Source organism: Lactuca virosa, chromosome 9 (assembly GCF_052849685.1).
Source record: "Lactuca virosa cultivar CGN04683 chromosome 9, Lactuca_virosa_CGN04683_v6, whole genome shotgun sequence".
In the NCBI taxonomy this organism is placed as follows: Eukaryota; Viridiplantae; Streptophyta; class Magnoliopsida; order Asterales; family Asteraceae; genus Lactuca; species Lactuca virosa.
In genome coordinates this window covers 31,648,704-31,660,497 of record NC_136434.1, presented here as the reverse complement: position 1 = coordinate 31,660,497, position 11,794 = coordinate 31,648,704, and the positions used below count along the sequence as shown (strand labels likewise).

General features: G+C 32.6%; 1 protein-coding gene across 5 annotated transcripts; it reads right to left on the bottom strand.

Annotated features, from left to right (window-relative positions):
• Positions 1–957: 957 nt before the first annotated feature.
• LOC145137738 (uncharacterized) lies at positions 958–6,004 on the bottom strand. Of its 5 annotated transcripts, XM_079071876.1 has the most exons (18): positions 5,477–6,004; positions 4,982–5,393; positions 4,350–4,559; positions 4,172–4,263; positions 3,893–4,103; positions 3,644–3,828; positions 3,389–3,577; positions 3,094–3,291; positions 2,983–3,024; positions 2,768–2,902; positions 2,624–2,692; positions 2,495–2,593; positions 2,226–2,390; positions 1,990–2,091; positions 1,874–1,921; positions 1,738–1,809; positions 1,523–1,612; positions 958–1,448 (listed from the first exon to the last, which is right to left on the bottom strand). In XM_079071876.1, the coding sequence occupies exons 1-18, from the start codon at positions 5,975–5,977 to the stop codon at positions 1,380–1,382; spliced, it is 2,889 nt and encodes a 962-aa protein (XP_078928002.1). In that variant the 5' UTR covers positions 5,978–6,004; the 3' UTR covers positions 958–1,379. The 5 variants fall into 5 exon arrangements, 4 of the variants coding, with proteins under 4 accessions (XP_078928002.1, XP_078928001.1, XP_078928003.1 ...); XM_079071875.1 differs by having other exon boundaries at positions 2,495–2,692; XR_013721202.1 differs by having other exon boundaries at positions 1,421–1,448; positions 1,734–1,809; positions 2,495–2,692.
• Positions 6,005–11,794: the final 5,790 nt, after the last annotated feature.

Below are 11,794 nucleotides of genomic sequence, written 5' to 3'. Positions count from 1 at the left end.
GAAGTCATTTGTTTCTAATAAGTTTATCTTTGTTTTGATTTATGTTTTCTTTATTTGAGTTTAATAATCAATTATCCCCTCTTTATCATCAATGGGTTCCCATTGGGTTCGACACCTGTTCTTACCAGCTCTATACTAATATATGATTGGGTCACACTTACCCAATTATGTTGTAGTTAATTTTAAATAAATTTGGTTTTATAAATTTAAAAACGTGATTTGTACACATCAAGTTTTTGGCTTTTGTCAGGGGTTGATTCACATCCCATCATACATCCTCCCAAATCATCCGCTTTAGCGGCTCCCGAGCTTGCATATGTAGTATCAATCTACCTTGATGATGTAGAAAAAATCATTCTCGATAGCAAGGGAAACATCTCCCAAATCCATATCAAACAAACAAATCAACAAGTAAAATAAATTAGTTTTTATATTTTCAAATATAAAAAACTAACAAATTAATTAAAAAAAGGTATAACAAAATACTTTTTATATTAAATAAAAATTCAAAATCATACTTGGTATGAGAAAAGAAAACTAGAGACATCTATGAGTCTATAAATCGATCCGACAAAAAACACAAACCCAAATCAATTTAACAAAGATATTATAGGTTAACCTAAATTTTTCCAAGAACACCGCAACAAGCTCTAAAAATACATAACAAAACCCCTAAACTATACAAACTGAGATACATTTTCCTTTTGCGATTTTTTATTTCATTGGTGTGGAAATGGTAAAGAAAGTGAGGGAGGGAGTTGGTCGTGACGGTGAGGCGTTGGTGGACGGGAGATGATAAGGTTGCAGATGGAAGTAAAGGTTGTGGTGGGGATGTGTTGGAATATGGGTGTGTGAGATCCTTTTTATTTTATAATTGTATTAAAATAAATGTTTAAGAATGTAAAAAACAAATCAAAATGATATAATAATAAATTCATGCTTATGAGAGACCAAATCTACTAAAAAAAACTTCTTTTTGGATGTTCAATGCAAATTTGAAACACAAGAGGGACCAAATTTATTTTATATGAACCGATAATTTTATAAACCACAAGATGCGATCTATAACTTTTTCAAAGGTTTAGCAAAATCTACAACTCTCACCTGATGATACGACCCCAACTACAACAGCCCCACCTTCACCTGCAACACAAATCCCAATTGAAATACTTCTAGCTCGTTTCCATGAATAAAGTAGAAATTAACCCTAGTCTTCATTACTTCTTGTTGTTTGCATCATGTAGGAGACCACGTTCTTCACAGGAACTGGTCATAGTCACGTTTCTTCTTTTTAGGTCATGTTTCCATGTTTTCTAGCTGATAGTTCTATTTATGCATTGCATTGTAATTTCTTTTGGGATATGATTAAGAAAATTGTTTCAAGCTGCTGTGTTCTTCGCTTGATTTCTAGGAGATTCCTTGCCTTCTTCGGGGGAACTTGGAAGATTCTGTAATTTAACAACTCATGAATACAACAACATTTCATGCATAAAATAAATCAATTTGTAGATGTGATTGTTACCTCCAAACATATCCTAAAACCTATAGGTACAAGAGATTCAACTGATGCAGAACCACATTTTTGCACAATATTTTCCAAAATTTCATTCACCTGTAATTGTAAACATATGAGTATATATATATATATATATATATATATATATATATATATATATATATATATATATATATATACACACGTTGTGTGTATCTATCTATAATTTAACACATACATACAGTTGCTTTGAAATCATGTTGAGGTGATCTGCTTGTTTCCTTGCCTTCTTCCACCAGGGAAGTTGTACGATTCTGTAATTTAACAACTCGTGAATACAACAACATAAAATCAAATGGTGATGTATGTGATTGTTACCTCAAACACATTCCTAAAACCACCTTCCAGCATCAAAATCTCCGGAACCTGTAACATGATAATAATCATGAGTATGTATGGCATACATGTGAGTGAATCCATAATTTAACACATACAAATGACCAAGATTGAAGTCCATTCAGAATATCACATAGGACCATCTTCAGTTGTGCCACTTCAAGGCTCAAAACCAGCATCTTTAGAAACCATAAAACAGCCTGACAACCATATATATATATATATATATATATATATATATATATATATATATATATATATATATATATAAACTAAATTAGATTGATCAATAGTAGAAACTCTAGTCTCTATAGCTAAGATAAGAAATACTTACTTGTGCAACTTGTATGTCTTCTTCCCTATCCAGCAACTCAAGGATTTCTGGCACAAGATCGGGCTTCAATTCGCAGATTTTTGAGTCGTTGGATAACATAATAGACAATGCAAGGATTGCACCACTTGTAATGCAAGGAGAAAACCCAAAGAGATACCCCATCATCTGAAAACTTGAAAAGTTGAATGTTTTCATTTCAGAAACTAAGTTTAATATATATATATATATATATATATATATATATATATTGAGTGGTAAGATTATCTTACCATGGTGATGAATTTATAATAAGTTCCTGGTTTGGATTGCATCATGGAACTTGTATCTAGAAGAATGTCATATGCCACTTTTCTCCTTTCCCCCTTGTCCTGTAGATCAAAATCAAAAGTAGATCTTACATCTTTTAGTGTCACAATGATTTCATTGAGCACCCGAACACCATACTTGTTCTCTCCATCACAAGTTCTCTACAGAAGAAATTCATTAGCAATTAGAGGCAATTTGACATGATATATCACAAGTTCTCTAAAAGAGAATATAACCTCAAATGAGTGAAATAGCAACGTCTTTAAGCACACAAACCGCCATCTAAATGAAACTATATCCACAGGGGACTTCAAATCACGTAACAAATCCACAAGTTGCTCGAATCTTGAAGACATGAACTCAAAACATTCCTGAATATTTAAAGCAAAAACAAAAATGAGACACATTATCTAAAAGAATAACTAGTAATGGTGTGGTCCTTAGTCCTTACTAAAAGTATGTAAAGATTGGCATACACTTCCTCATCATCTTCCTACATAAAAATCCAGGGTATATAAGGTTTGATAGTATGATTCTAAAAAAAAAAAAAAAACAAACCTACCTTCAAACAATCCCCTATACAGCAGTATATAAAATCTATTGGATCCATTCCAACATCAGCAACAAGTGCTGATGCTAGTTCATGTATCAGACCTATGTTGGCATTTTTCTGATCCGGCTTCACTCTTTCAAGAGATGAAATAAAAATTGCCTTTGATGTTGAGAATTCAGCGATATTTGCTAAGCATCCAATTGTTTCCTGTGAATGTGTATTATATATGAAGTCAGATCAGAAACCAGGGAGTAAATAAATAAAATAAAATTTGGTGAATTGACGAAATTATTATGATTATGACCTTTAGAAAAGAACGTTTCTCAGGCGACACCTGAAAGAAAACTTTGGTAAAAGCCTTCAATAATGCCTCTGAACATGATGCCATAACCTTGATGTTTCTCTCTGCGTTTTCTTTTTCAATTCCCATATCTATAACTCCGGAACTTCCAGGGAAACTCAAACTTAAGCTCATGTTTTGCTTCACAAGACACTACAGAAAAGGGAAAAAAAATATAGTTAAAAAGAATAAAAAATATAAATTAGAATTATTTATTACCTGCAGTGCAATAGCAATGCTCTCAAGCATAGAGGCATTTTCTTTGATGTTTGGAATTAAAATCTCGGCCAAGGATCCAAAACTTTCCTCCAAATCATGCGGATAGCGACAAAAAGAAGGCAGTAATTCCCAACAAGTACGTGAAAGGGACTGCATCTGCTTTCTTTTTACTGCCATCTTTTTACCTTGAAAAAAAAAACTTATGATGTCATTATAAAATCCAAAACCGTTATACACAGTTTGAACTACCTCTTTTACACGCTTTTCTCAAGGATTCAGATAGAGGCACTATAGTTGTGATGAAAAACCGCACATGTGAATATATGACATACTCCTTATAGATAGGTAACAACCAAGTATTTGAGCAAGTCTGCTCATTTGCATCAAACGAGAGAGGATACAATGTGTGTATTTCATCCGGGCCCATAACCATTACAGCAGACCCGATACAATGCTCAAACTGTAAATATCAAATATCAATATTATGTTAAAAAAAAAAAAAAAACAAAACATAAATGTCAAACTTACATGTTTTACATCACAAGTACAAGTAGATGCATCTGACATAAAACCAACAGTCTTCATAAAAATCTTGTCCATGTAGATAAAAGAGTCTAACCCTACAACATATCACAAATATAACACAAAGATTAGTAAGTAACAAGTACTTAATGATACATAAAGCTAAGCTAGTAAACGGACATACCAAGATGGAGAAATAAAGCAGAGATGACACTCAAAGTATATTCATTTGGATAGGTACTCACAACTTCTGAAAGTGAATCACATAAGGATCTCACTATACTTGATTGCTCAGATTCATCATTAAGTTCCACTTCACTGAAAATTACACGGGAAAACATTTCTTTTAAGATATTTGAAGCCCTTGCAGCAGTAGCCTCACATGTCAAAAGACCTAAAACCACATTCAAAATAATATAATCATATCGTCATCCTGACCTATATAGATCTATTTCCCTAACAAACTTGTCTAACTAACAGAATTATTCCCTTCCACGTGGCTTGGTCCTCCTTTTGTAAACTATCAGACTCAACAACTTGTTCATTATCATATTCATAGCTTGATTTTAGTTTAATATATCTATCATTGTAATTAGAAAGCATAAACTTCGCGTTGGCATTTAGCAAACTAAATAAGGAATTAACAAAATTACAATTGGCATTATTCCCATTCCCATAATAATAAATATAGTGATGTGGCAATTAAATGAAAATGGAAAACACCATAAACTGACAACCGGCAAAAATAATTCTAAAATTCTCAGAGAATGTGCCATTTGTCTAAAATGATATTTATTTACTAGGGTAGATGTCTACCTGTTATAGACTGAATGAGTAAGGAATAATCACTTTTCCATTTGTTTGATATCTTCACGGTCTTTACGAATGTATGTTCGGATTCAGATTCAATGAATGCAAGTATCTCCTCCATTACATCTAAAACATACAGTGTTGAGAACTTGGCAGTCATACACTTTTGTAATTCTAATATCACTTCCTGCATGTCTTCGGGTTTTGTTAAACAAGGGATGAAATTTTTCAACAGATCCAACATGTGAAGAGCCTTCAAGTGTTCACATTTTGATCCTTCATCATCTTTAGATCCATCAACTGCCAACATATAGTTTCTAAATGTATCTAACACCAATCTGGTTGCACTTTCTTTGACAATAGAATTTTGGAAACACTTGAAGACCTTCAAAACACAATGTTCAGCACATTTTGTAACCTGCACATTTGGCATTAAGCAATTTACTATTATAACCATTGATTATTGTCACAAATTCACAATATAGGAACGAGACAATATACCTTTTGATCTTTATTATCTATTGAATACTTGATGAGTATCTGGAAACCTAATTTAACAGTATCCCAATCTCCCAAATCACAAAACTCCAGCAATACCCTCAAACACTCGACCAATCTCAAAACCCTCAAACTCACAATCGAAACCTGCAAACACTTAACCACAATCTCCACAGCCTCAGCCGCCTTGGACATGGATATAGACTTCTCAGGAACCAGAGTCAACACAAACGCCAAAAACGAAGACATCCCAGACATTGCATCAGCATTAAAGGTTGCATTAGAGAAGGTATGAGAACATGAGGAATCATAGAGGGCGTCAATGATGTTAACGAAGTAATTGAGCGGAGTGACGGGCAGAGATTTAGATTTTATCATACATCGGGTATAGGCAGCAGCTGCGTAGAGCTGGCGGTGATGAGGTGAGCGGGATTTCTTGTAACGGTCGGCGAGATATTCAAGAATATCAGATTCGCCGGTTAATGAGGTAGCGGATTCCTCCATGAATGAATTCTTGTGGCCGTCGTTTTTTCTTAGTCCAAAAAAATGCGCCTAAAAACGATACTATCTAGTACTGGACATTTTTTACCCTTGATGTAACATTTCTTGAGGCTTCATATAATCTTATTTTATTCTTTAAAGTTTAAATTAAATGAATATACATTTTTAACATTCTCTTTTTGTTTAGTCAATGGCAAATCAGATTGAACAAATGGAAGTCAAAAAAGAAAACCAAGAGAAGGTATTACATTTTACTCTTTATTTTGGGACAAAACATATGGTTCACTTATTATTATTGTCTCTTTTCTTTTGTTGAATAAACAACAATATGAAGAATTACATAGGGTTCTCCCTCTTTTTCATGATAAATAAAAGTTGGAAAAATCTCGTTGTGGATATGTGGATGCCACCTGAGTATTTCATTTCAACAAAATGAAAGAAAGGGAAAATGACTTGATAGGGTAAGATACTTTTTGAAATGTACACATTTAGTCCTTATTCTTTTTTTTTTGTAAAATAAACCCTTCCACGTCAGCAAAACCTGTAGAATCCGGTGAAAATGACCTAATGTGTACATATTAATAAAGTATAAGGGTTTATTTTACAAAAAAAAAGAATAAAGACTAAATGTGTACATTTCAAAAAGTATCTTACCCTATCAAGTCATTATCCCTAAACTTAATTCTACCCGGGTAAAATGCTACTAGTTGACATACATGGTTGTTGGATTTCATATATTGTTACTTAATTTATATAATTTTTTCTATTATTTATTCTTCAGAATGATTTAAATCAAACTAGTAAGGCACTAGCTAATACCCAAGAAGAGTTAAATAAGAATTATTTATTTATTTTTTCAAAATGGCGGTGGCAAACTTGTGAATAACATGAACTTTTTGTAGTTTTCCTAGTAAGGGCAAACTATCTCAGGGTCTGAGGGTCTTATGGTCATTTAACACTTCTAATTAGGCCTGACAATTGGGTTGGGTTCGGGTTGGCGGGTTGGCGGGTCAGAAAACATAAACTCAACCCAACTCATATAATATATGGGTTGACGGGTTGGCGGGTCACGGGTTGGTGGGTTGGAAATTTCAACCCAACCCAACCCATATAACCCGTTTAAGTATATGGGTTCGCGGGTTCACAAGTTAATAGGTCAAACCCAACCCATATAACCCGTATAATAAATAAGCAACACATTTTAAAAAGTAAGGTTTTTTCAACATAAATTCATAAAATGATTAAAGTAATTAACATAAAAAAAGGTTTTCAACATAAATTAATAAAGTCAATAACATCCAAATAAAAATGAAAAACGAAAACATTCATAGAAAGTGGATGTGTTCTTCGTTCGTGACTCGTGAAAATAACGACATGTATTTTTTCTTTTTCTGATTAACGAACCGCAAATGCAGATTAGTAACATACGAATACGGAAGGAATACAATGATACAGAGTATTACGAATACGAATGAAAATCAAATTTCATTATTATATATATATTAAAGTTGTGGAAGAAATGAATAGTAAACTTGGGATACTTTGTCCAAGTTTGGTCTCTTGATTTACATATCCGGTCCCTGTACTTCTTTAATTAATTTATTCATGTCCTTTTGTTTGTGTTCCATTCAACTTCCCATTTTTTTGGCAGAATTGGTCCCTGTATTATTGTTGGAAGTTAGGAATACTAAATTTGGATGTTTTTTGGCAACTTTGGTTATTATTCTTTACCCATTTTGACACTTTTGGTCCTTACAATCAATATTTTTATATTTTTTTGGAACCTTTTAATATTTAAAGTTTGGCCACAAAACTTTAACGGTTTGACAACTTTGATCCATTTTCTAAAAAGTTGCTAATTCCTACCCCTTTAATTCTTTAGCCATTTTCACACTTCTGGTTCTTGCAGTCAAAACTTTTACATTTTTTGTCCGGGGCAAAGCCCGGACTTTTCATCCTTGCACTTTCTATGTCTGTCATATTTATCAATTCGGAAACAACATAAAGCTTCTGGCCCCCGCGTAGCGGGGGTAACCTTTCTAGTTAATAATTAAATATATAATTTTTTTAAATGTAATATATATATATATATATATACGGGTTGGCGGGTTGACCCGCGAACGCAAACAGATAACCCAACCTAACCCATGAAATAAAAGGGTTGGTGGGTTGGCGGGTTGATGAGCTGGCGGGTCAAAAATCTCAATCCAAACCCGTCTATTTTCGGGTTGGGTCAGTATCGGTTTACGGGTTGGGTCGAAAGTTCCCACCCTTACTTTTAATCCGATACATATGAGCGTATCTTTTTCTCCCCAGATCTTCAAACTTCAAAGGTTTTTACTCAAAATTGGAACGAGGATCCTTGTCTTTTGTTCCTTCGTTGTTGTTCTATCGATTTAAAAGCTTCGATTTATTCCATCGTCGAGTTATGGGTGCTCAATTCTTCGGTTTATTCCAACATCGACTGTGTTTGTGTTTTTTCGTCACGTTGCACATCAATGGAAGCACGGAAACTTGTTTGCTTACTTATATTTTCAAGTAGTTGTGTTTTATGCTAGAATTTCATGAGCGATTTTATCAACTATAAGTTGAGGAACTTATGTTTGATGTTTATTCTTTGATATTTTGTTGTTAGGTAAAGGTAAAGATATTTTGTTGTTGTTTGAAACCCTAGTTTTTCTGATTTAGATTTGTTGTTTGACACATGAGATTTATGAACTGATTTATCATTTTTATTATGTGTTTTGATGCTATGTAAGTTTATCTACAATTCTCTTGTTTGAACATAAATCCATCTTCTTGTTGATTTTAGCTTTATGAGATTGAATTATCATATTAATTTGTTCAAGTTTTGAGTTTTGAAGATACTTTTTTATGGAAAAGTTATATAAAAACATCAAAGTGATGTTGAGCATAAGGATGCTTTCAAGGTGGTCGATTTAATGTCTCAAAGAAACCACATCTTGAAAATTTTGAATTCTTAAAGATTTTCTTGTTGTTTTCATTTATTTATATGTAATAAGCACCGATGTAGTTGTTTTATAAGGATAATGAATAGTTTTTCTTGAAGTTAACTTGTAGACAAAGTGATAGATACATTTAACATGTTAAAACAAAGTTTGTATCATAACTTTATGTTATGATAAAAATAAATGATTTTGGACTTAATGAATAGACTTAATGAGTATGTTAATGTGATTTGTTTCTAATAAGTCATATAGAAGTTTACAGGGGTGGTAGAAAAGATAATCTTGATGGTGATTTTAAATGTGAGTGAGATGAACAAAAACCACAAGTTGATTAGATAAGAAAGAAGTGTATTGGTGAGATATTGTTGTCTGACTATAGTTTGTGCAGACCTTATTTTTTGACAAATTTGGAGGACTTTGAACAGTTCAAAACTTACAAGAATAAATAGAATTAGAGTGAAGTTGATTTGCATGATGTTGAAGTTACGGTTAAACATATTGGTTCTATTTGTCACTTCAAGTATTTTAGGTATATATTGTTGATTATTTTTTATTTTATATAATGTTGTTTTGTTTTAGCAGATAAATCATAGTTTGGTGTTCATTGTTGATTGATATTCTGTTATGCATAGTGTATTTATATTCAAACAACAAATCTTCATAATCCATATGAACTTTCTTGTTCTGTTATCCATAATGTGTCTAGTTTAGCTTTTTAGTTTTATATTTTAGTTTCCCTTTGTAATTTGAAACACTTAATTTTATATTGTGGATTGAATACAATTATTGTGAATCAGAAGCAATTGGATTATCTGTTTGAAATGACCGAATAGTTGATTATTGGATTATTTCTTTGAAGCCACTGAATAGTTAACTTTTTTATGTGTAGAGTCTTGTAAAAAAAGGAAGAGATTGCCCCTTTTAAAATAATTGAAATGAGATGGATAAACTTGATTGCGATTTATTACCTAAGTTCAAAACTTGAAATTAGTAGATTTGAGGAAGAAATGTCTTGGTAAGATTTTGTTGTCAGATTTTAATGCGTGTAAACTTTGTAGGATTATTATAATCTCACAAGCTACAACAAGAAGAAAATTTATAGTAAAGGTCATTTACTTGAAGTTGAAGTGACGGTTCATTCAATAAAAGTGTTGTGAAGGGCTTTCAAATATTTTAATTTGTTTGTTTGCAGATTGTAGATTTTTTGTCTGATATGGTAAACAACATTAGCTCAGAATCATCTTTGGTTTTGGTTAGAATCTTTATGTTTGGGTGTGAGGAACTCATTTTCTTATTCTACTTTTATGGGTCATAATAATGTTTTGTTTTGATCATGGATCAATTTAATATCGTTTTTTTTATCACGGTTTATAATTGGATGTTATAAAAATATTTTATTTTGATTAAAAACGTTTTTTGATCACATATATTATGCAACATATATTCTTCATTTTGAGTTTTAACTATATTGAAAAAATGAACATATTCGTAAAAGCCCAAGATGGTAAATAAAAACCAAAATGAACCACTCCATGTACTGAATCTTTTGTCGTGAATTATGAAATATGAATCTTTTGTCGTGAATTATGAAATATAATGTGTAAGGATTAAAAATACTTATTTGGAATTCGTGAGTGTTATATAGAAAAAATAATGATCTAAAATATTATTTTGAATCATAATTTAGAAAAACTCCGATCATTAATCTTTTCTAAATATAACATTACTTCAAATTAATACTTCAATAATGGTAAATACAAAAACTTTGATAACTTGTATTTTGGATCACAAACAACCTTTTGTATCGTAACTTTTGAATTACAAATTTTGGATCATAAATTTCAATTACTATAGGCATGATCCAAAATTTTATGATTCAAATTATATTTTGGTCCGTAGACCATGTGAATCATAAATTTTGCATATTTTATTTCTTGTTCATATAATATTGACTTATAATTATATATTTAAAAAATGATAAAGATCCAAAATTTTATATCTTGTGTGATTAGATCATAGACAACATTTTGCATCATAATGTAACATCTCAAAAATACAACCCAAAAATTTTCGTTTGAAAACTTTACTAAACCATAATATTTAATATTTAAAAGATAAAGCCATGGATCATGCGTCTCAAAATGTCATAATAAGTTAATCAAATCAACTGATGTCAAAACATATCAAAATGTCTGAATAAAACTCCCAGGATAAACTGAAGCTGTGGTGTGTGCCATGCCATCATCCCGAGCTCTTCCCCTTACTAGCGGAAGTACCTGAAACCAAAAACTGAAACTGTAAGCACAAAGCTTAGTGAGCTCCCCCAAACTACCACATACCATACAATAACATATAAAGCAACTACTGGGCCTTGCCCACTGCATCGGACCGAAGTCCGGAAACTGCATCGGACCGAAGTCCGGAACTAACCAGGGCTTTGCCCTCTGCATCAGACCGAAGTCCGGAACTAACCAGGGCCTTGCCCTCTGCATCGGACCGAAGTCCGGAAACTGCATCGGACCGAAGTCCGGAACTAACTGAACATAGCATAGCATAATCATAACTACTAGCATAAGCACATATACTGCATACTGCATCGGACCGAAGTCCGGAACACATAACACAAAGACATGCTTGAATCACAAAGACATCAAGCACACTGAACTACTGCATCGGACCGAAGTCCGGAACTACTGCTAACTAAACGGGCCGACATTGTGGCCGTAGACCCGTTCCTACTGGAAGGAAAACTCACATCGTAACGCTGGCTGCTGAGGTGCTAAATCTGAGACTGTTTGACTGCTGCTCCGGAACTCCCCGGCTACAAATCCCATAAACACTAGATCAAAAA

What these genes read in the sequence shown, in the direction of transcription:
- LOC145137738 (XM_079071875.1), bottom strand. Translation starts at nt 5,977, where the DNA reads ATGGAGGAATCCGCTACCTCATTAACCGGCGAATCTGATATTCTTGAA. An exon ending in TAGATAATAAAGATCAAAAG is followed by an intron (nt 5,394 to 5,476) that starts GTATATTGTCTC and finishes CCAAATGTGCAG; the next exon opens with GTTACAAAATGTGCTGAACA. An exon ending in GTTTTAGGAATGTGTTTGAG is followed by an intron (nt 1,810 to 1,873) that starts GTAACAATCACA and finishes GTTAAATTACAG; the next exon opens with AATCGTACAACTTCCCTGGT.